This window comes from Gorilla gorilla, chromosome 1 (genome assembly GCF_029281585.2).
Source record: "Gorilla gorilla gorilla isolate KB3781 chromosome 1, NHGRI_mGorGor1-v2.1_pri, whole genome shotgun sequence".
NCBI lineage: Eukaryota > Metazoa > Chordata > Mammalia > Primates > Hominidae > Gorilla > Gorilla gorilla.
The window spans coordinates 208708691-208733711 of NC_073224.2; the positions used below are offsets into that span (position 1 = coordinate 208708691).

Genomic DNA, 25021 nt, shown 5'->3' on the forward strand with positions numbered 1-25021 from the left:
AGAACTTTGCGTATTTATTTGTATATTTCCTTGTTTTAATGACAATCCTTCACTAGACTGTGTGCTCAATGAGGGCAAAGATTTTGTCGGGTTTTGTTCCCTTATCCCCAGCAGAGAACCTGGCACATAGTGGGTATTTCATAAATGTTAGTTGGAAAGTACAGTTTATAGAATGTAATGACAGATCAGATGTAATTGTAGGGAAGCCTGGAGGATGACCTAGGAAATTCCACTTGGGTGATGCTAATTGCCAAGGTGAATATAGGAAGTTAGGAGTGGGACAGGAATGATTATGTGGATTTGAGATGTGTCCAGTTCGAGGGCTTTTGGGGGTGGCTTGGAGAAGGCAATCTTCTGCTGGGAAACTTCTGACTCTGTCCCTACTGCAGCCCAGGGTAGGGGCTCCCTACCTCCACCTGGGCAGATCTCTGCCATCACCCATCTCACTGGCGTGCTCTTGGGAGCCTATCTGTTCCCTGGGTGGTGCAGCTCTACGGGATTTGGAACAGTGTTGCAGGTCTCATCTCTGGCTCGCAGGGCCCCCAGGGGTGTGTATGCAGTCAGGGCTCAATAAATGCCAGTAGAAGGAAAGAAGGAAGGCGAAAAATGTGGCCAGGCACTCAGGGGAGAGGCTGGGGTGAGGAGCAGATCTGGGTACGTAAATAGAACTAGAAGTCCAAGTTGGAACCCTGGAGCCCTAGAGACAGGGTGGACAAAAAAGTGTTCCAAGCCAGGAGGCCAGGCACAGGGCTAAGCGCTTTATTCACATGACTGCATTTCATCTTCATATCTACACTAAAGAGGCATAATTATTCCTACTTTGTTCATGAGAAAACAGGTCCAGAGAGGTGACGTGATTTGCCCAAGGTCACACAGCGAGTGAGCAGCAAAGTCTGGATTTGACTCAGGGCTGTTGTCCCCTAAGCCCGCACGCACTCTTCCACTTCACTCCCTGGCTCTCCAACCCTCCACCTCCCTATCCCTCTCCCCTCCCCTCCCGCGGCTGCCCCGCCCCACCCCTCTGCCGTTCCCCCCCCCCCAACTCCCTCCCTGTCGGTGGCGGCGGCGGAGCCACGTGGTGGGGCCGGGAAGCCGCGGCCGACGAGAGCCCGGGCGACTGCCCCAGCTGGGCAGTGCTGCTCTGCGCTGCGCCGCGCTCGGGGCTCGCTCTCCTTGCTCCGCGCTCCCCGCCAGCCGCCCCGGGGCAGGAGGCGCGCCTGACGGACGGCCCGCTAGACAAAGGAGGCGCGGCTCGGCGGGGCCAGCGCGCGGACGGACGGACCATGGACTCGGAGCGCGGGCGGCCGGCCCCAGCCTTGGGGACCGGACACTCCCGGGCCCGGCCCTAGGCGCCCGGCCCCGCCGCCCGGCGCGCCCAGCGGGGAGGACGCGGAGCCCGCGCGGCGCGAGCAGGCGGCGGCCGCGGAGCAAGAAGGGCGCCGCGGCGGGCGGCCCACGCAGCCCCCGGAGCCATGGGCAAGTGCAGCGGGCGCTGCACGCTGGTCGCCTTCTGCTGCCTGCAGCTGGTAAGCGTCGCGTGCCCAGGCAGTCGGGGCAGGGTGGGGCGCGGCGGGGCGCGGTCCCAGGGCGTGCGGGTGGGGTTGCGTGTGTCTCTGTGTGTGTGTGTGGTGCGTGTGCCCGGGCGGGGGGTGGTCTGGAGTCTCGGAGCGGTCGGGCGGAGCCTGCTCCCGCTGGCCGGGCTGTCTCTTTGTGTGCGCTTCTCGCTGCTGTGCCCGGCGCTCCTCCGGTCCCCAAGTGCGTCCTGTGCGCGAGTCCCCGGCCCGCCCGCACTGTACAAGTAGCCTCCTGTTGGGCGATGCGCTGTGGGACGGTGGCTTGCTGGGACTGGGGGTGTGTCTGAGGCTGATCTGTGGATCCGCTGAGGTCCTGCTGTGTGTTTCCCTCTAGATCCCTCGCTTGCATGGGTCTCTCCCTTCCTCTGGGTCTCTGCCTCTGATCACCACCCCTGTGTGAGCGTTTCTCACAAAGTCTCTGCTCCGGCGTGTGTCTCTCTGGGTTTCTCTTTGGTGTGTCTCTAGATCGCTGACCATTTCTGGTCCATGTTCATCTGTGTTCTGGGATCTTAGACTCCAAGAACCCTCCAATCCTTTGTGCTGTTTCTGCCTCCCTTCACCTTCCTGACCGGGCAGTCCCGGGAAAGGAGAGCCACCTCCCTGGAGAGGGTCACCAGGAGCTGCCAGATCCTGGGCCAGCCTGACCCAGCCTGGACCACACTTTCTGCTTTGGTCTGGCCGCTGTGGCCATGGGGGTTCCATCAGTCATCAGTTCCACCCACCAGAGCAGCTCCTCTGCCGGGACCAGCAACAGTGGGGGTGGGGACACATGGGTGCCCCAGGGAGGACCAGAGCATCTGAGGACACTGTGCCTAGCCCCAGCATAGGGAACTCAGGTTCTTGTCTCAGGGAGGAGTGACTGTAGTGGACCAGAAGAAACAGCCCTGCCCTTCAAATCAGGCCCTGGCAGGGGAATTTGGGGGGGTGGTTAAGGAGAGGCAGGGGTCTCCTACCTACCCTAGAGCTGAGATTGAACAATTAGGGAGGTTGAAGCTGTGCTTCTCCTCTAGGCAGAGGTGCATGGGGACCTCCATCGCCAAACCCAGGTCTGAGAGTGGGCAGCGAGGAGCCTGAGCACCCCTCATGCTGGACTCCTTGTTCTGGGTTTCCACTCTTGCCTGCATCCATCACGCCCTCCCCACCACAGGAGCCAATGATAATGTAGAGTGAAGCTTTGAGCCTGGACATGCAGACCTCCTCATTCGTCTTGCTTCTCTCCTCCTGGGGACACCAGCTTCAAACATGCCATCCACAGACCTGGCCTGGGCAGTGGTGGAAACAGCCCTAGCTCTGGAGATTGTAGCCCTGCTCCCAGCTGTGGGAGACTGGACAAGTGACTTCCCCCCACTGGCCGGCCTCAGTCTTCTTATCTGTAAAATGATTATCCCTGAGGATTGCAGAGGGGATTAATTTAATTAAGATCAGGTGGAATGGGAACTCCAGAAGGGCAGAGATTGTCTTTTTTTCTTTATCTACTTTGAGGAACATGAAATGCCAAGAAATGTTTAAACCTTTCAGAGGATTCTTCTGTGTTTGTTAATTTTTAAATTTTAAACTAGGGGTTTTTTTAAATTAGAAAAGTAATATACATATATTGTAAAAAATAAATACATACATAATCAAACAGGACAGATAAATAAAAAGTAAGTTTTCTAGGCCAGGCATCGTGGCTTATGCCTGTAACCCCAGCACTTTGGGGGGGCGAGATGGGCAGATCACCTGAGGTCAGGGGTTCGAGACCAGCCTGGCCAACATGAAGAAACCCCATCACTGCTGAAAATACAAAAATTAGGCGTGGTGGCACGCATCTGTAATCCCAGCTACTCGAGAGGCTGAGACATGAGAATCACTTGAACCCGGGAGGCGGAGGTTACAGTGAGATGAAATCACGCTGCTGCACTCCAGCCTGGACAACAGAGTGAAACTGTGTCTCAAAAAAAAAAAAAAAAGTTTTCTTCTCTCTATAACTAGACACCTCCCCAAAGGTGAACCTGTTAGCAGTTTGTCCCATGCTCATTCTCTGTTGGCGGTAATAACAGTTAGCTTTGGAGAGCCCTTGACTAAGTGTCAGGTACTCTTGGAAGCACTTTTCCATGTATTAACTCATTTAATCCTAACAACCCTATGAAGTAACTTGTCCAGAATTCTACAGGAACTAGGACCCAGGCTTTGTTTTGGGGGTTTTGTTTTTGTTTTTGTTTGAGACATGGGCTCGCTCTGTCATCCAGGACAGAGTGCAGTGGTGCAATCATAGCTCACTACAGCCTTGACCTCCCAGGCTCAAACAATCCTCCCACCTCAGCCTCCTGAGTACCTGGGACTACAGGGGCACACCACCATGCCTAGCTAATTTTTTTGTTTTAGAGATGGGTCTCATTCTTGTTGCCCAGGCTGGTCTCGAACTCCTGTGGTCAAGCCATCCTCCCACTTCAGCCTCCCAAGTGCTGGGATTATAGGCATGAGCTACCACATCCAGCCAGGATCCAGGCTTTGAATCCAGGCAGTTGGCCAGGTCCTCTGTTGCCTTCTTAATTATAAAATAAGTAGTTCTGGCCCTGGTAAGTCTGGGGCCCCATGGGAGGAGCTCATGGCTCTAGAGAGAAATGAAGGTGGTAGAGAGTCTCTCTGCCTCCCACTTCCCTTCCTCCATAGTTCTCCCTTGCTAAGCTAACCCCACTCTTCCACTTAGAGGAGCTCACTAGCACTAGAGGCTTGAGTTAGATGAGACCTGGGTGGGATTCCGGTTCTCCCACATCCCGGCTGGGTGGCTTTGGGCAGCTTGTGAAGGTTGCACAAGATCATTTGCGGGAGGGACTTGAAAATTGCTCTCTTGGCTCTGTTGCACTATCTGGGCTCATTGCAGAGTGGGCCCTCCGGTTGTCACTAACCCCCATGAGCCCCTACTGCCTGATAGCTTCCATAATGTGCCCCGGGATGTTGGAATTCACCAGCCTGAGGGGAGAAGGGAGTCTTGGTTTTCTCATCCAAGGGACTGAAGGGAAAAAAGAGGCTGTTAAATATCTTTCAGCTGAAAACTCAGGAGGAACTGTGTCATTTTTCTTTCTCAAATGGAGTTTAACCGTTACAATGAATCAGGCCAATTCGAAACATTCTTCCTCAGTTGGGATAGATATGATTTGGGTGAGGGAGTGAGATGTGAGGGTGCCATGGGGTTTAAGGGAAGCAGGTAGGGACTGTGCCTTTCAGATGGATAAGTGTGGGATAGTAGTTAAGGCTCTGGAATTTGACAGGACAGACCTGGCTTTTAGACCTGGTTCTGTCACTTCCTGGCTGTGCAATTTTGGGCAAGTTGCTTACCGTCTCTGAGCCACATAGTTTTGTCATCTGTTAAATAGAGAGAATATAAACCAGTTCCTAATCCTTAGGGTTGTTGTGAGGACTCAGTCCATATAATGAATTTAGCACTCTGGCAGGTACAGAGTGAGTACTCATTAAACTGTAGCTTATTGTTATTATCTTAATGATTCATATCATGGGATGTGTCTGTGGCACTGTAGCCCAAACATATCCAGGTGACCCCCTGCACTGTCCTTTGTGGACTGTCCTTTGTGGGAAGTAGCAAGTAGTTGGGCACTGAGCTGAGAGGCAAAAGACCTGGATTCAAGCCTGGCTCTGCTTCTGACATCCTGCAATTTGGGGCAAGTCTCTTCCACACTCTAGGCTTTGGTTTTTCCATCTGTAAAATGGGAGGAATTATTGGTCTGGCTCGCTGGGATCCTGCCAGCTGTACTTGTCAGAAACTCAGGGTGATGCCTGGACTTGCATGTTTTGTTTATTTATTTTTTATTTTTTAGAGATAGGCGTCTCGCTGTGTTGCCCAGGCTGGAGTGCAGTGGCAATCATAACCCACTACAGCCTCAAATTCCTGAGCTCAAGTGACCTTCCCACCTCAGCCTCTCAAATAGCTGCAGCCTGAAATCCCTGAGCTCAAGTGATCCTCCTACCTCGGCCTCTCAAATAGCTGGGACAACAGGTGCATGTCACCACACCTGGCTTTGGCATGGCAGTTTTGTTGCATCTTGATCCGGGTCCTTTCTGTAGAACATCTTGGGTCCCTTGCTTTCCAGAATTCTTTTTGGTGTATCATTTTGACAACATTATTAACATATTCACCCTCTAATTTTTTTTTTTTTTTTTTTTTTTTTTTTTTTGAGACGGAGTCTCGCTCTGTCGCCCAGGCTGGAGTTCAGTGGCGCGATCTCGGCTCACTGCAAGCTCCGCCTCCTGGGTTCACGCCATTCTCCTGCCTCAGCCTCCCGAGTAGCTGGGACTACAGGCGCCCGCCACCACGCCCGGCTAATTTTTAGTATTTTTAGTAGAGACGGGGTTTCACCGTGTTAGCCAGGATGGTCTCGATCTCCTGACCTCGTGATCCACCCGCCTCGGCCTCCCAAAGTGCTGGGATTACAGGCGTGAGCCACCGCGCCCGGCCTTCACCCTCTAATTTTTAATCCCGTGCCTTTTCTCTCTCCTGTCCAAACCCAGCTCTTCCTTGTTCACCTCCTTCCTGAAACCTTACAGGCCACTCTGTTCTTCCTGGAAGGGGATGAACCAGTGAGATTTGCCCTAGGGAATCCCCATCAATTTCTTCATCATCATCATTATCATTCCCATTTCAGGAGTCCTGTGCTAAGCACTTTATATGCATTACCTCATTTAACCAAATGAGCATACATATGTAAAGTGCTTGGCAAAGTGCCTGGTACATGTTAAACGATCAATAAACGTTAGCTCTTTTACTGCTTTCATCCTTCTTATTGCAATTCCACACAGTGGGATAGATGTGTTTATTATCCCCTTTTTCAGGTGAGGAAATTGAGGTGTGAAGGGGTGTGATGTTTGCCCAAGCTCGCTAAGCTAGTCAGTGACAGAACCAAGATGCGAGGACTCTTCTGTCTGAACAGAGAGCCACCCTCTCAGCCCCGTGCTACTCTACTGCTCGCGTTTAACCAGTGTCTCACCCCAGACAGGTCCAAGCCTGCGTTTCCTCATCTGAAAATGAAAATGATCATATTTCGGTAGCCTCATGTGTAGTGCCTGCACTGTGAGCCAGTGAGTGCCCAATAATAGATCACTGCCATGGTTGTTTCTGTCCCAGCTCTGTGTGACCTTGGACACACGCATTCACTCCTCTGGCCACAGTTTCTTCCTTTGTAAAAGAGGAAGAGTCATCTCTAGCCCACAGAGTTGTAGAAAGGGCTTCCTTGGCCAGGTGCCAGACACATAGTAGGTATCCAGAAAAATGTTGGTTTCATTCTTTTCCCTTCTAGAAAGCTCTTTGCCTTCTGGAAGGTGGGGGCGGGGGGCGGGATGTAGCTTCCAGCTGAGCTGCGAGTAATGGTGTGAAACATGGTCAACCTGATTGATGTCGTTATTAGCAATAGTGACGGCGAAGACCAAAGGGAGATGGGCTCCAGCAGGGGCCTGCACTCTGGAGCAGCTGCAGCTGCAAGCTCACGGCTTCCTCGGGAGGGTCTGGTTCTGCTTTGGGTGCTTGAGGTCCTTGGGCCGGGTATCAGAGTCAGGAGCGTGAAATTATGCAGGCCACTGGCCCCTTTTGTTCCTCATACCCCTTTGGACAGAGTTGGCAGGGATGATCAACTCCCTTTTGTGAATGAACAGACTGAAGCCAAACTGCCCTCAAGGCCCTTATGAGATGGGCGGAGCAGGGTAGAATGGAGAAGAAGGCCTCCAGGGGACCTGGGGATGGCCCTGGTTCTCCTCTTTTATAAGGGTAGGTGAGTGGATGGTTTTTAAATAAGCAGCCCATAAATGGCAGCTTCGCTGAGATCTGGCACAGGGGCTAGGAGCACTACATCTGGGATCAGGCCTTGCTTTGTGACTCCCAGGAAGTCCTGCACCCTTTCTGAGCCTCTGGCTTCTTACTTACAAAGTAGTCAGAAGAACAGCTTCTACCCCACGAACGAGCCCATGGCAGTTTGGGGAATTCGCAAGCTGATGCCGGGATAGCCAAGTACGGTCCCTGGCCTAGGAAAGTGCTCTCCAGGGCTAGCTATGATTTGCCTTGAGACTTGGACAAGTCACGTCAGCCCCATCTCTGCCTGTATTAGAGGATTTCGTGATCAGGGTCATTCCCACAAACACTCCAGCTCTTCTTTATGTGGAAAATATGGGGCTGAGTGGGAAATTAACATAATGAGAATTTCTTTTTGTTTGGTGTCTGCTATGAGCCAGGCATTGTACTAGGCATTTTACATATGTCTCTTGCTACTGTGTGGCTTATCCGTGGCCACATAAATGATAGGTACAGAATGAGTATTCAAACTCAGATCTGGGACTCCACAGCTTCTCCCTGCATGCCCCATTGCCCCCTGCTAGTATTGTGGGACGCTGGAGTGGAAGCAGGTGGAGAAATCCAAACCTTTCCTCAGCCACAGGGCTTGTTACCAGATGCCAGATCTAACTGCTTACACAGATGCCCCCTCTCCCCATTCTACCCACCCCCAAGCTCTGTGCTGGACTTAAAAGAGCTGTGATGCATGGCTGGGTGCGGTAGCTCACACCTGTAATCCCAGCACTTTGGGAGGCCGAGGCATGCGGATCACTTGAGGTCAGGAGTTCGAAACCAGCCTGGCCAACGTGGTGAAACCGCATCTCTACTACAAATACAAAAAATTAGCCGAGCGTGGTGGTGGGCACCTGTAATTTCAGCTACTCGGGAGGCTGAGGCAGGAGAATCATTTGAAGCTGGGAGGCAGAGGTTGCAGTGTGCCGAGGAGCTGTGATACAGGTTGAGAAAACCAGGGAATAAACTAACCTGTATCTACAAGTGATCCATCCTCATAACAGCTCTATGAGATAGGTGTGGTTTTTATACCCATTAACTGATGGACATACTGAGGCTCAGAAGAGTAAAATGACATCTCTCCAAGGAAACAGGAGATAATAGTCTGAGCCTCAGAGTAGTCATCAAGGGGAAAGGGTTTGAGAACAATTGTTATAAAATCTGGACCAAGCAGAGATAGTCAGCTCTGATCACTGGAACATGTTGTCTCCTCTAGTCAGTCCTTTTATTTTTTATTTTGTATTTTTTTATTCTATGTGGTAGGAGACTCCCAAACTACTCTTCTCTAGTATTAAGGAGAGATGGGTGACAGGAAGGCGGACTAAGGCTACAGGTATATTTTTAAAAACTAGTTCCAGGCCAGGTGCGGTGGCTCACACCTGTAATCCCAGCATTTTGGGAAGGCAAGGTGGAAGGATCGCTTGAGCCCAGGAGTTTGAGACCAGCCTGGGGAACATAGTGAGACCTCCCCCACTCTCTCTCTCTCTCCCTCTCGCTCTCTCTCTCTCTCTCTCTCTCTCTCTCTCTCTCTCTCTCTCTCTCTATATATATATATATATATATATATATATATGAAGTAGGCCGGACACGGTGGCTCATGCCTGTAATCCCAACACTCTGGGAGGCTGAGACGGGTGGATCACCTGAGGTCAGGAGTTCGAGACCAGCCTGACCAACATGGTGAAACCCTGTCTCTACTAAAAATACAAAATTAGCCAGGCATGGTAGCTCATGCCTGTAATCCCAGCTACTCGGGAGGCTGAGGCAGGAGAATTGCTTGAACCTGGGAGGCAGATGTTGTGGTAAGCCAAGATCACGCCATTGCACTCCAGCCTGGGTAACAAGAGCGAAACTCCGTCTCAAAAAAAGAAAAAAAAAAATGTAAAAAGTTAGCTGGGCATGGTAGCATGCACCTGTAGTCCCAGCTACTGAGGCAGAGGGGAGGATTGCTTTTGCCCAGGAGCTTGAGGCTGCAGTGAGCCATGATTGCACCACTGCCCTACAGCCTGGGCAACACAGTGAGATCCTGTCTCAAAAAAAATTAAAAAAAAAAAAAAAAGCTAGTTCCAGCCAGGCACAGAGAGACAAACTTCAGATGTTCTTACTTATTTGTGCGAGCTAAAAATTAAAACAATTGAACTCGCCAGGTGCAGTGGCTCACGCTTGTAATCCCGGTACTTTGGGAGGCCAAGGCGGGCGGATCACAAGGTCAAGAGATCGAGACCATCCTGGCTAACACTGTGAAACCCTGTCTCTACTAAAAAATACAAAAAAGTAGCCGGGCGTGGTGGCGGGCGCCTGTAGTTCCAGCTACTCAGGAGGCTGAGGCAGGACAGTGGCATGAACCCAGGAGGCGGAGCTTGCAGTGAGCTGAGATGGCGCCACTGCACTCCAGCCTGGGTGACAGAGTGAGACTCCGTCTCAAAAACAACAACAACAACAACAACAACAAACAACAACAAAAACAATTGAACTCATGGAGATAGTGTGTAGAATGAGGAGGTTGGGCACTGTAGGTCACGCCTGTAATCCCAGCACTTTGGGAGGCCAAGGTGGGTGGACTGCTTGAGCTCAGGAGTTGGAGACCAGCCTGGGTAACATGGCAAGACCCTGCATCTATTTAAAAAAAAAAAAAAAGAAGTAGAATAAGGATTACCAGAGGCTGGGAAAGGTAGTCGGGGAGTGGGGAGGTTGTATAAAAACATGGTTAGATAGGATGAATAAATCTTGTCTTTGATAGCACAACAGTGTGACTACAGTCAACGAAATTTACTGTACATTTAAAAATAACTGGATGGTGCAGTGGCTTCCACCTGTAATCCCAGCACTCTGGGAGGCCGAGGCGGGTGGATCACTTGAGGTCAGGAGTTTGAGACCAGCCTGGCCAACGCGGTGAAACCCCATTTGTACTAAAAATACAAAAAATTAGCTGGGCATGGTGGCGGGCACCTGTAATCCCAGCTACTCAGGAGGCTGAGACAGGAGAATCACTTGAACCTGGGAGGCGGAGGTTGCAGTGAGCCAAGATTGTGCCACTACACTCCAGCCTGGACAACAAGAGCAAAACTCCGTCTCAAAAAAAATAAATAAAAATAACCCAAAGAGTATGACTGGATTATTTGTAACACAAAGAAAGGATAAATGCTTGATTTACCCTGATGTGACAATTGCACAGTGGATGCCTATATCAAAATATCTCATGTGCCCCATAAATATATATACCTACTATGTACCCACAAAAATTAAAAATTAAAAACATTTTTTAAATTGAACACTAGATCCAGGCCATGGGGGGAGAGCTGGGTTTAGGCCCAGGAAGCCAAGTCCCAGTGCTTTGCCTGGCTTTCCCTGCCCTGGCCTGGAGAGGGATGTCGATTGATTCACAGACGAGGGAGAGCTTCAGACAGCAAAGCAAACTTCACCTAGAGGCACTGAATGAGCACTAAGGTTTTAGAAGAGCTGTTAAGTGTGGCTGCAGGTTTTCCTGATTTACGTTGGCCTCCTGGCCCCTCTCAAAGCAGCTGACAAATCCAGAGACAAGGAGGTGGACTGGGAACTGGGAAGAACCCGGGCTTTGGGGTCAGGCTGGGATTTGAGTTCCAGCTTTGCCTCTTTGTAGCTGGATGACCTTGAGCAAGAAGACACCTAACCTCTCTGAGCTTCCACTTGCACTTCTCTAAATCAGGATAATAATCATCTACTTCAGAGAGTTGTTGCGAGGCTCCTTTGAAATAAAACGTGTGGAGTGGGAGCTCACAAAGGGGGTACACTCTTGAATGCCCAGGAAATGAGGCTGCAGGTTCTGCAATCCGAGTACTGCGGGGTAGGAAATGAGATGACTCCCCTTTCTCAATGAATGGAAGGCTCAAGCTGGAGCAGCAGTTCTTCTTCATCTGTGTGGTCTTGGCATTGCTGGACCGTGGTCTTCTCTTCTGTAAAATGGGAATAATAATAGCACCTACCTCATAGGACTGTAATGAGGGCAACCTGAGATAATGCAGGGAGAGCCGTGGGCACAGGCTGCCACTCACTAAGAGGGGTTCCAAGATGAAGGCATGGCCTCTGTGGGCCTCTCTCTTGCTCTGTACGGGGAAAAGGTTGGACTCATCATCTCAAAGGACCCTTCCAGCTCTGAGTCAGTAATGAGCTCCTTCTCTTCCCAGGTGGAGGTCAGAGGTGCTGCCTGGCCCACCTTGTTGTAGGCAGTGGTGACTGATGGAGTGTCAGGGCCTGGGGTCAGGAGGAGACTTCTGCCTCTGATGGCTTGCTCAAGACTTTACACCTGGGTGTCAGGTTGTCAGGGATTCTGGTGACCTCATCTTTCTCCTGTCTGTCTGTCTGTCTGTCTGGTGAGCTGAGATCATGCCATTGCACTCCAGCCTGGGTAACAAGAGCGAAACTCCATCTCAAAAAAAGAAAAAAAAAAAAAGTAAAAGATTAGCTGGGCATGGTAGCATGCACCTGTCATCCCAGCTACTGAAGCAGAAGGGAGGATTGCTTTTGCCCCGGAGGTTGAGGCTGCAGTGAGCCATGATTGTACCACTGCACTACAGCCTGGGCAACACAGGCTGCACTGCTCCCACCCCAGATGCCCATGTAGCATATTTTGATTGTAAGATCAAGTCTCAAACTACAGAGATTCAGAGCTGGGAGGCTTGTGGCCCATCACTCACCTCCAGCTCACCATAGGTGAGCTTCCTGAACTACAGAAAGACTAATACTCTTGGGTCAGAGAGTGAGAATTGCCTCTAGCTAACTCTACCTGGAGTTGAATCCAGCAAATATTTATCAAGCACACACAAACTGCCATGCATGATTCTAGGTGCTGAGTCACCTTAGGGTGTGAAACATGCCCTCAGCTGCAAGACAGAATGCCTGGGTTCTAGTACTCACTGCTGTGCAACTTTGAGTTGGGCCTGGCCTTCTCTGGGCCTCATTTATCACAGCCTATGAAGTGGGAAATGAGAGGAGAGTACTGAACTCTGTTAGCAGCTTTCAGACCCTCCAGAGGCTGGCTCTGCAGGGGTGGGGGCTGATAACCAGGTGGTGAGTTTCCTGTCCTAGGCAGTGGGATTTATGTGTGGCCAGGCCTGGTGGCTCATACCTATAATCCCAGCACTTTGGGAGGCTGAGGCCGAAGGATGACTTGAGGCCAGGAGTTCAAGACCAGCCTGGGCAACACAGTAAGATCCCATCTCTACAAAAATTTTTTTTTAATTAGCTGGGCATGGTGGTGCCAGCCTGTGGTCCTAGCTACTGAGGTGGCTGTGGTAGGATGATCACTTGAGCCCAGGAGGTCAAGTGTGCAGTGAGCCGAGATCATACCGCTGCACTCCAGCCTCAAAAAAAGAAAAAAAGCAAGAAAGAATTTATGTGTAGGTCGGATGACTGCTTGGACATGTAGTGGATCTAGTGATGACCCAGATCCCTTGGAACCACTCAGTGCTGGTTCTAGGTCCTGAGAGGACAGTGCTAACAGCACACAATGATATCTATAATTATGAACATTTCTGTGAGCTCACCATGTCCCCTCTCCTTAGCATACTCCTTCCCACCCCCTACCTCAAATCACAGGGCCTGGTGAGCTCATGGTACAGGCAGTAGGGGAAATGGAAATCTATAGGCATTTTATCCCTTTGCCTGCTCTGGCCACCCCTTGCCCTAGAAGGACAAAAATTCTGAGATTTTCAGGATAAGGATTGGTTCCTAAGCCTGTTTTTTGGGAGGAGGTGGGCATGTTCCACAGCCCCAGCCTGAACCAGAGATGTGGGTTTTCAATTACACAATTAAATGCACAATTAGGCATAATTACCAGTGCTCAGAGCCCGAGACTGCTCATAATAGGCGTGTAATCTACTGCAGCCTCTGTTTATACTACTCAGCGCGCTCCCTAATGATGCCAGGATGCCTTCACACTGCACTGTTGCCATGGAGACAAGCCCGCCACCACCATGCAAAGCTGACAAATGGTGTTCTGGTCTTGGGCCTTTGGATTGTTTCTGAGGCTTCTAACAGCCAGCACTGGAGTGCAGGGGCTGGCCAGCGGGGCAGGAAGGTGGGTCAACCCTCCCTGGACTCTGACTCACCCCACTGGTTCAGGCCAGCGTTGGAGCCACCAGGGAGGACAGGGGAGAGGAGCATCAGCCACCTCTCACTCCTAGAGTCCTCAAGCCATGAGCAGGATGGCCCGGGGCCGTGAAAGGTCTTGTGGTTATCCATTCATACATCTCACGCTATCATGGAATCAAAGGTCTGGACAGGGGGTCCTGCCTACACCAGGTTCAAAGATAGGCCTGTCTCTGCTGTGAACTGGCTCTGTGACATTGGGCAAGTCCTTGGCCCTCTTGGGGGCTGTGCTTCCCCGTATATAAAATGGACTGCAGGGTCTCTGCACATGGCATAGTCTAATAGAGGAGATTTACTGAGCACTTATGACCCACCTCATTCTGCTGTAACTGCTTTACCTGGAGTGGCTCATTCATCCTCATGGCACCCTGTGGGGTGGGCACAGCTACTACCTCTATTTCACCGAAGCAGAATCTGAGGCTGAGAGCAGTCACATCCAGCAGTGGCAGAGCTGCGCAAACTCAGGTCTTGCCCTTAACCCCAGTGCCACATAGCTTCACATGTGCCACCTGAGGTCATCCTCACAACAGCCCTAGAGGTGGAACTTTGTCACACCCATTTCCGTTTCCTAGATGAGGACTCTGAGGCTCAGAGAACTGAAGTCATTTGGCCAAAGTCACGCAACGAGGCAGCGGCAGAGCAGAGTCTGGCTGGTGCCAACAGCCAGGGTTCCTACCTTTGGCTTCTTAGTGGAACTCATAAAGGGGTAAAAAGATTTCCTTTGGCTGGGCACAGTGGTTCACACCTGTAATCCTAGCACTTTGGGAGGCCAGGGCAGGCAGATCACTTGAGGCCAGGAGTTTGAGAACAGCCTGGCCAACATGGTGAAATCCCGTCTCTACTAAAAATACAAAAATTAGCTGGGTGTGGTGGCGTGCACCTGTAATCCCAGCTATTCAGGAGTCTGAGGCACCAGAATCACCTTGAACCTGAGAGGCGGAGGTTGCAGTGAGACGAGATTGCAACACTGCACTCCAGCCTGGGCAACAGAGCAAGACTGTATCTCCAGAAAAAATGATTTTCTGGCCGGGTGCGGTGGCTCACGCCTGTAATCCCAGCACTTTGGGAGACGGAGGCGGGCAGATTACCTGAGGTTGGGAGTTCGAGAACAGCCTGGCTAACATGGTAAAACCCCGTCTCTACTAAATATACAAAATTAGCTGGGTGTGGTGGTGCACGCCTGTAATCCCAGCTACTCCAGAGGCCGAGGCAGGAGAATTGCTTGAACCCGGGAGGTGGAGGTTGCAGTAAACCGGGATCGTGCCACTGCACTCCAACAACCTGGGCGACAGTGAGACTCCGTCTCAAAAAAAAAAAAAAAAAAAGATTTTCTTCAACAAGCACATACCATGGAGCCCCGATATCCCCATCTGGCCTGGCTCCAGCCACCGAGGAGTCAAGGAGCCCCAGGGTCCCTTAGACCCAGCACTTCACTTTGATCTTGAAGGAAATTTTGGTCTAGCTCTTCCTCTATCAGCTCACCCACACCTTGGTCACTAGAAGTGGGGCTTGTTTTTACAGGATTTTTTTTTTTTTGCTGCATTTCTCTGTAATTCAGCACATTATTTATGGATACCTACTATGTGCCAGCCCCTGGGGACACAGATGGATCACACAGTGGGTTCAAATCCTGGCGCTTAACGCGGGATGCTGGGCAAGTTGCTTGACGTCTCTATGCCTTGGTTTCTTCATCTGTAATGAAGGCGACAGCCTGTTCCTTGCAGGGTTGTTGGCAATGTTAGCAATAACAACTACCACTTATCAAGCACTATGTGCCAGGCAGTCAGCTAAACCTTTTATATTCCCTGGGTGAAGCTTCATAACATAATCTGTCATTCCCATTTAACAGATGAAGCAACTTAAGGCTCAAGAAGCATAAGTTGAGTGAGGTAAGTGGCAGAGCAGGCACCTGAGTCCAGAGCCCTTGCTCTTCCCCACCCAGTGTCCCACCAGCATGGAGGTGGCAGTCACCGAAATGTGAGTTTCTCCCACCTCTTCCCTACAGCCTCCAGCCAGCTTCTCCTGGAGGAATGAGGCATTTGAATGGAGGGGTAATCTGAGGGAGGCAGTGCCCACCTGAGAGGGGCATAGCCCAAGACTCTATCTAGCTGGATGAGTGCCCCCTGGACATCTTAAATTCTAGTTTTCTGAGAGGGGGGCTCTCACACATCACCTCCACCTTCACACTATGTAGCTGGGAAAACTGAAGTCCAGAAATGGACTATGAGGCGTGGTGGCTCACACCTGTAATCTCAACATTTTGGGAGGCCAAGGTGGGTGGATCACTTGAGGCCAGGAGTTCAAGACCAGCCTGGCCAAGAGTGCAAACCCTGTCTCTACTAAAAATACAAAAATTAGCCAGGCATGTCGGTGGGTGCCTGTAGTCCAATCAGCTGGGTGAGGCATGAGAATCGCTTGAACCCAAGAGGCAGAGGTCGCAGTGAGTCGATATTGTGGCACTGCACTCCAGCCTGGGCAACAGAGTAAGACTCTGTCTTTAAAAAAAAAAAAAAAAAGGCCGGGCGTGGTGGCTTATGCCTGTGATCCCAGCACTTTGGGAGGCTAAGGCGGGCAGATCATGAGATCAGGAGATCAAGACCATCCTGCCCAACATGGTGAAACCCCATCTCTACTAAAAATACAAAAATTAGCCAGGCGTGGTGGCGGGTGCCTGTAGTCCCAGCTACTCGGGAGGCTGAGGCAGGAGAATCGTTTGAACCCAGGAGGTGGAGCTTGCAGTGAGCCGAGATTGTGCCACTGCACTCCAGCCTGGCAACGAAGTGAGACTCCGTCTCAAAAAAAAAAAAAAGAAAAGAAAAAGAAATGGGCTATGGCTTGCCCAAGACCACAGTCTAAGTCAAGGGTATTTGATCCACAAATCTCCATGTGCAGTGTCCGCTGGCTTCGGGTCCCACTCTCAACTCTACCCTTGTCAGGTGGGCACTGCCCCCCTCAGATTGCCCCTCCATCCAAATGCCTCATCCTCCAAGAAAAGCTGGCCACCCTCCAAGAGAGGAGGCACTAGGGAAGAGGCGGGAGGAACCCACATTTGGTTGACTCTCACTTCCGTGCTGGTGGGACACCGGGTGGGGAAGAGCAAGGGCTCTGGATCCAGGTGCCTTCTCTGCCACTCACTGGCTCTGAGGCCCTGGGCAGGGCACTTACGCTTCATGAGCCTCAAGTTGCTTCATCTATTAGGAAACTTCTTGTTAACTTCCTTTTATCCCCCACCAGTCTGTTGGAGAGGGACATTTGGGGGCTGTGGTATGTTTCTGTGTATGTACAGCTAGCTGGTCCCCAGCTTACAGCTTACAGTGGTTCAACATGGTTTTTTGACTTACGATGGGTTTATTGGGGTGTGGAATGCATTTTCGATTTAGGATGGCTTGATTGGGACGTGGCCCCGTCGTAAGTCAAGGAGCATCTGTATTCGAAACTGCACACTGCTGCATGCCCCAGCATTTGTGGGGCGGACACTGGCACGTAGAGATTTGTGGATCAATAAACATCCCTTCCCGCTTCCTCCCTGTTCATTTATTCATGAACTCTGAACTCCTTGGCTCCAGAGAAACTGCCTGGAAGAAAGCAATTAGAGCATAATTAGAACGACTCCTATCATCGGCTCTCAGAGGGAGGGAAGGGGGGGGCTGCTGGGGCATGGGGGGATGTCCCCAACCTCTGCAGCTGCCCATTCAGCTCCTACTCACCCCATGGAGCTCAGCCTCCCCAGAGTCCTGGACACTGGAAACCGCTTTACAGGGAGATGCCTCATCCCTGGAGGCATTCAAGCAATTGATAAGGCTAGGGAGGAGAGCTGTCTGTCTTGCATACTGAGTTAGAGTAGATGATCTCCAAGTCCCTTCCTTGCTGAGCTTCTTGGGTGCTCCCTGCCAGGGACTGGAACAGGCATTGCAGGAAAACTAAAAAGTATAACATAGCTCCTGCTTTCTAGAAAACATTCGTTCAGCAGATTGTAGTGAATGAAGACTACAAGGACAATAGGAAATGCAAATTACCTGGAGGAAGCAATTTACCAGGCAGGGTTCCATTCATTGCCAGGTGATTAATGGTAATAATAACAGTACCAGCAGTCAGCTGGGCGCGGTGGCTCACGCCTGTAATCCCAGCACTTTGGGAGGCCAAGGCGGGCGAATCACGAGGTCAGGAGATCGAGACCATCCTGGCTAACACGGTGAAACCCCCGTCTCTACTAAAAATACAAAACATTAGGTGGGTGTGGTGGCAGGCGCCTGTAGTCCCAGCTACTTGGGAGGCTGAGGCAGGAGAATGGCGTGAACCCAGGAGGCGGAGCTTGAAGTAAGCGGAGATCGCGCCACTGCACTCCATCCAGCCTGGGCAACAGAGCGAGACTCCGTCTCAAAAACAAAACAAAACAAAACAAACAGTACCAGCAGTCAATGTTTATGGAGTATTTCTTTCTTTTTTTTTTTGAGATGGAGTCTTGCTCTGTCTCCCAGGCTGGAGTGCAGTGGAGCAATCTCAGTTCATGGCAACCTCTGCCTCCCAGGTTCAAGCAATTCTCCTGCCTCAGCCTCCCGAGCAGTTGGGATTACAAGCACCTGCCACCATGCCCAGCTAATTTTTGTATTTTAGTAGAGACAGGGTTTTGCCATGTTGGCCAGGCTGGTCTCAAACTCCTGACCTCAGGTGATCCACCCACCTCAGCCTCCCAAAGTGCTGGGATTACAGGCGTAAGCCACCGCGCCCGGCCGTTTATGGAGCATTTCTGATCCCAGAGCCGCTGCTTTTCCCCAGCAAGTGTCCCAGCATCAAGGAGTAGCCGCCTGAGAGCAGGTGTTCCTCCCTCCCTGAAGAAAAGAGGACAAGACGCAGGGAGGTGCCAGGCACTGTGCATCTCACTTCAGATGCATTTCCTCAGTTGGTCCTGCAGTAACCCTAAGAGGTAGACACTATTATATGGATACTATCTCCCATGTACAGATGAGGAAACTGAGGCTCAGGGAGTGACAGAGCCTGCCCAACATCACACAGTATTGGTTCAGGACTCTAACCCAGGCCTTTTGGACTCCAGACTCCTTGAACTTTGCACTTCACCAGGTTTGAGGGTGCAATTTGCTCTCTCTTCCTTTCCCCTCTCCTGAGCTTCAGTTTGGGCCTCAGTTGTTCTGAGCTTCCTTGTTGGGGAGCCTTGAAAAGCTGTTTAATGTGCTCCTCTGCATCTGTCTCCTGGTTGAAGGGGATGCATTGAGTCCTCCTGTTCCTCTTCCTCTCACCCTGCACCAGCTGAAGAGAGAATGGGAGAACCCCACCACTGGTGACGGGTCACCACCCCCAGATGGGTCCATACCCTGCCTTGGCAAAGGAAAGTGAAGTCCTGGCAGATGACAGTCTCTGGCCTCTTGAGTGAAGGTCCCCATGGATGCAGAAGCCTGGGCTGTAGCCAAGGAGACAGCCCCCCAGCCCTTAGAGTGTGACAAGGAGGGTGTAGCTTCATGATGGGAAGGGGAAGAAACCACCTCCTGGGGCCCAAATGGACAGAGGAGGGGAGGATGGGCTAGATGGGGTCAGGGAGGAACTTAAGGCTTTGGGGTCAGTGGTGGTCCCTCCAGGGAATGGGAGTGAGGTACCTGGGGACATCCAGGCTTCCTTCTTCCCCTACCATGCCCGACCTGAGGGGAGGTTGCCATGACAACCAGCTCCCCAACTTGACCCTCTGTAGGACTGTGCCCCCTTTATCTGAGTGACAGGTGGTCACCCTGGCAACAGGCCCTTTGCCCAGCAGGGGTCCCTGACTTCCCAGTAGCCACTTCCCTTTCACGTGTGAAGATACACACATGTTCTGCAGCCACAGCAGCTCTGTCCAGCTGGAGGGAGTCTCCATGTCAGGCCAGCTTTCAGATGTGGGTTTTTACCAGCCCCTCACCAGACTGCCCTGGACCCAGGCTGCGCAAGCAATCTTAATAAAATGCAGTTCTGCCGGGCACAGTGGCTCACGCCTGTAATCCCAACACTGGGAGGCCGAGGCGGGTGGATTCCCTGAGGTCAGGAGTTCAAGACTAACCTGGCCAATATGGCGAAACCCTGTCTCTACTAAAAATACAAAAATTAGCCAGGTGTGGTTGTGGGCGCCTGTAATTCCAGCTCCTCAGGAGGCTGAGGCAGGAGGATTGCTTGAACCCGGGAAGTGGAGGTTGCAGTGAGCCAAGATCGCACCACTGCACTCCAGCCTGGGTGACAGAGTGAGACTCTGTCTCAAAAAAATAAAATAAAATAAAATGCAGTTCTGATACTGCCTCGCCTCTGTTTAAACCCTACCCCTGGCCCCTCATTGCCTTCAGGATAAAGTCTAAAGCTGTGTTTCTCAAACTTTAGCATGCATCAAAAGCACTTGGAGGGTTTGTTGAAATATGGATTTCCAGGTCAGGTGCAGTGGCTCATGCCTGTAATCCCAGCACTTTGGGAGGCCGAGGTGGGCAGATCATGAGGTCAAGAGATCGAGACCATCTTGGCCAACGTGGTGAAACCCCGTCTCTACTAAAAATACAAAAATTAGCTGGGCTTGGTGGCGCGTGCCTGTAGTCCCAACTACTCGGGAGGCTGAGGCAGGAGAATCGCTTGAACCCGGGAGGCGGAGGTTGCAGTGATCCGAGACTGCACCACTGCACTCCAGCCTGGTGACAGAGCGAGACTCCGTCTCAAAAAATATATATATATGGATTTCCAGGCTTCACCCCCAGAGTTTCTGATTTAGGAGGTCTGGGATGGGGGCCAAGAATGTGCATCTCTACCAAGTTCCAAAGTGATGCTGATGCTGCTAGTCCAGGGACCACACAATGAGAATTATTCGTCTAGACCAGAGAGACACTGAAAGCCTGCCCAGGCTTGCCTGCTAACCGAAACTCACCACTTCCGTGTCCCTAAACTCAGGTTGCATGGACCTAAACACCCTGGGTTGTTTCACACCTCAGAGCCTTTGCCATTTGCTGTGCCTGCCTCGCTGGAAGCTCTTTCCTTCTTTATCTCCTAGGCCTGCTAATCCATCATTTCCTCCTCGGAGCATCTCTGTACTCCCGCATCCTCACCACACTGACTTCTTCCTCTGGGCCCTGACAACTTGTCCCCTGCCTCCATCACAGCAGGTACTATGCTGTTGTAATTCTGCTCTATTTCCATATCAAATCCCTCTCCCTAGACTGGGAGCTCCTTGAGGCCTGGAAGTGTCCACTGAGTGTGGACATGGAGTGTGGCCCTCAGAAGGAACTCAGTGAATGTGTGATGCTTGAATGAACCCCAAGAGCAGATGGAAGGCCCAGGTGAATAATCACAAATCACAAAGTTTCATAGTTTATCCAGCCAGTCAGATATTCACTGGATGCTTTTTTTTTTTTTTTTTTTTTTTTGGAGATGGAGTCTTACTCTGTTGCCAGGCTGGAGTGCAGTGGCACGATCTTGGCTCACTGCAACCTCCACCTCCCAGGTTCAAGTGATTCTCCTGCCTCAGCCTCCCAAGTAGCTGGGATTATAGGTGCATGCCACCACACCTGGCTAATTTTTATATTTTTAGTAGAGACAGGGTTTCGCCATGTTGGCCAGGCTGGTCTCAAACTCCTGACCTCAGGTAGTCCACTGGCCTCGGCTTCCCAAAGTGCCAGGATTACAGGCGTGAGCCACCGTGCCCGGCCACTGGGTGCTTATTCTGTGCTAGGTAGGTGCTGGGGATACGGTAGTATGGGAGGCAATGTCCCTGCCCATGTGGACTCAGATGCTATCAGTGATCATGTTGGGACACAGATAGTGAGCGTTATACAGGAAAAGAAGATCGTAAAAGATCTGAATGTTGCCAGGTGTGGTGGCTCACGCCTGTAATCCCAGCACTTTGGGAGGCCAAGGTGGGCAGATCACCTGAGGTCAGGAGTTCGAGACCAGCCTGACCAACATGGAGAAACCCCGTCTGTACTAAAAAAAAAAAAATACAAAATTAGCTGGGCGTGGTGGCACATGCCTGTAATCCCAGCTGCTCAGGAGGCTGAGGCATGAGAATCGCTTGAACCCGGGAGGCAGAGGTTGCAGTGAGCCGAGATCACACCATTGCACTCCAGCCTGGGCAACAAGAGCAAAACTCCATCTCAAAAAAAAAAAAATCTGAGTGTTCTGAAGCAGGTTTAGCAGCAGTGACCAGGGTGGAGTTGAATAGCCTGTGCAAGCAAGGCACAAACATTTCACAGACCTTACTGCACTCATTTGCTCCTTCATATAACTCTGCTAGGCAGAAACTGTCATCCCTGTTTTACAGATGAGCAAATGGGAACCAACAGGGGAATTTGCTGGGCCACAATCACAGCCAGCACATGGCAGAGCTAGGACTTGAGCCTGCATTTCCTGATCCCAAGGTCTCCAAACCCTTGGGCTACTCCTGGAGTCTAGGCACCTGTGTGGCCTGAGACCCTCCTTTGGGAATGTGTCTCCAGTGATGATTTACGAGTTTGCTCACAACAGACACCACAGCCCCGCTACAGGGGACCTGGGCGGTACCGGAAGCATTAGGGGGCCTTCTGTGGCCCTCCTCTGGCCATGCCCCTTTCCCCAAGGCGGGCAGTCCACAGGATCAGGGGGACATGCTCACTGGAAACCTATGCCTACGCTCCCACCCTAGACTCCACCCCAGATACTCAGGACCCCAGATTCCCCCATCCAGTCAGCCCCAAGCCCACTGTCAGGGCCTGCCGGGGCTTCTCCAGAGGACAGCCTGCACTGCCAGTGTGTGTATGTCCACCCATAGACAGCGCCAGCTGCTTGGAAGGAGGGGCAGGTGTGGACATAGCTTACACATGTGTCCTAGGATCCAGACCTGCGTATGAGACCCCAGCCAGAAATGGGACTGCTAGCTGGGGCTGGCTTTCCCATATGCTGGAAGATGCTACTACCTTCTGGCTCAGAACTCCAAGAAGTCAGAGGAATTGAAATTCACAGCCTGGCCTACCAGACCATTAAGTCTATTAGAAGACAGAACATATATTTAGGAGGTTGTTAGTTTCGTTTGTAACTTAGATATTTAGGCATGTGAGGGGTAGACCTGCATTGGTGCTCCTGCCCTGGTCCACAAGGCCCCCAAATGTTAGAGAAGGGTCTGGACTTGAGGGCAGAATGCAGGCCAGGGCTCCCCTGGGTGTCTGATCAGCCTCGGGTGATGCCAGCTGCTCAGCCTGTCACTGCCTGTCTGCTGGTCAGCAGCCCCACGAGTCATCTGAGCGCACTGCCGTCCCCAGGCTGCCGCTAGCTGTCATCCTCAAGACAGGCCACCAGAGACAGGGATCATCCACTGAACTGAGAGGCTGTCTGGGGCCCAGCCTGGGAATCACACTGTGGTTGTCGACTATGACAGGCTGGGCTGGTTGGTATCAGGGACAAATAGGACAGGAAGTGGGGACGTGAGGAGGAGGGTACAGGGGCACAGTTTATCAAGGCCTGCTATGGCCAAATGCTTGATGCACCTGATCAACTCTCACTCTCCCAGCAGCACGAGGTGATGGTATGATTTCCTCCCGTTTTGCAGAAGAGGAAGCTGAGGGGGTGGAAATCCTGCATCTGTTACTTCCTAAAAGTGTGAACGGAGGCAAGTTGCCCAGCCTCTCTGAGCTCAGTTTCAAGTTTCTTCATCTGTAAGGTGGAGATGAGTGTACCTGCCTCTTAGAGCCATCCAGCAAATTCAGTGAGAGAATCCATGAAATGCACTCAGCACAGCAGCACCTGGCACTTAGTTAAGGCTTAGAAAATGGTAGCTGCGGCCAGGTGCGGTGGCTCATGCCTGTAATCCCAGCACTTTGGAAGGCTGAGGTGGGAGGATCATGAGGTCAGGAGATCGAGACCATCCTGGCCAACATGTTGAAACCCCCATCTCTACTAAAAATACAAAAATTAGACAGGCATGGCAGTGTGCACCTGTAGTCCCAGCTACCCGGGAGGCTGAGGCAGGAGAATTGCTTGAACCTGGGAGGCAGAGGCTGCAGTGAGCTGAGAATGCACCACTGCACTCCAGCTTGGGTGACAGAGCAAGACTCCATCTCAAAAAAAAAAAAAAGAAAGAAAGAAAGAAAGAAAGAAAATGGTAGCTGCTGTAATTATGGCCAATACGAATCATTATTAGATGCTTAGAGGACAGGAGTGCCTATGAAGCATAAATCATGATTGTTTGCTGAATGGAGTCCTCCCAGGCACAGAATCCTGGAATCCAGGAGCCAAGAGGGTCCCTAGAGAACATCCCTGCAGCCCTTTGTTTATACAGATGAGTACACAGAACCCCAGGGACACAGTGGGGCCTGTTAGGTCCAACTCCTGTCTCCTTTCCTCACTGCCCCAGGAGAGGACAGGGAGCCTGGCACTGAGGCCCTTCATGTGCTGTTCCAGGAAGCAGGCTGATGCCACTTCTGGGAGGGATGGAGACTGGGCGTGTAATTCCAGACAAAAATACCTGGAACAAGAATAAGATCCCCCAGTGGGTGGAAGCAGTCAGCTACTCTCTGCCCAATTCTGGGCAAGAGTCTGCTGCTAGAGCCTTTCCCCATGGTCTCGATGTTTCCGGGTGGGGGTTGGTAGGGAGCAGTGGTGAGGGTGCCCATCAGTCTAGGAGGTGCCACTAAATAAATCATAATGCAAGGCCAGGCATGGTGGCTCACACCAGTAATCCCAGCATTTTGAGAGGCCAAAGCAGGAGGGTCTCTTGAGGCCAGGAGTTTGAGACCAGCTTGGACAACATAGTGAGACCCCCGTCTCTACAAAAAATACAAAAATTAGATGGGCATGTTGGCACACACTTGTAGCCCTAGCTACATGGGAGGCTGAGGCAAGAGAATCACTTGAGTCCAGGAGTTGGAGGCTGCAGTAAGCTATGACTGTGCTGCCACACTCCAACCTGGGCAACAGACTAAGACCCTGTCTCTAAAACAAAAAGTCAATGCCGCGGCACGGTGGCTCATGCCTGTAATCCCAGAACTTTGGGAGGCCGAGGTGGGCGGATCAGTTGAGGCCAGGAGTTCAAGACCAGCCTGGCCAACATGGTAAAACCCTGTCTCTACTAAAAATACAAAAATTACCTGGGCATGGTGGCACGCGCCTGTAATCCCAGCTACTCGGGAGGTTGAGGCGGGAGAATCGCTTGAACGCAGGAGGCGGAGTTTGCAGTGAGCCAAGATCGCACCATTGCACTCCAGCCTGGGCAACACAGAGAGCCTCCATCTCACACACGCACAAAAATACAAAAATTAGCTAGGCGTGGTGGCAGCCACCTATAATCCCAGCTACTCGGGAGGCTGAGGCAGGAGAATCACTTGAACCCCGGAGGTGGAGGTTGCAGTGAGCCGAGATGGTGCCACTGGACTCCAGCTGTCTCAATAAATAAATAAATAAATAAATAAAAGTCAATGCCACAGGCGTTCCTAGGAGATCAAACCCCACTGATGATTGCCTCGCCCCTCCTCTGGAAGAAAAGTCCTCCAGCTCTCCTAGCAGGGCAGCG

At 51.5% G+C, this 25021-nt stretch overlaps 1 protein-coding gene across 2 annotated transcripts in view; it reads left to right on the top strand.

Annotated features, from left to right (window-relative positions):
• The first annotated feature begins 1441 nt into the window (after positions 1 to 1441).
• Positions 1442 to 25021, top strand: part of NKAIN1 (sodium/potassium transporting ATPase interacting 1) — a 58262-nt gene continuing 34682 nt past the window's right edge. For both annotated transcript variants that reach the window (XM_004025336.5, XM_063700896.1), the window contains exon 1: positions 1442 to 1526. In XM_004025336.5, coding sequence (XP_004025385.3) covers positions 1473 to 1526 — 54 coding nt within the window. In that variant the 5' untranslated portion in view covers positions 1442 to 1472. The remainder of the gene's footprint in view (positions 1527 to 25021) is intronic.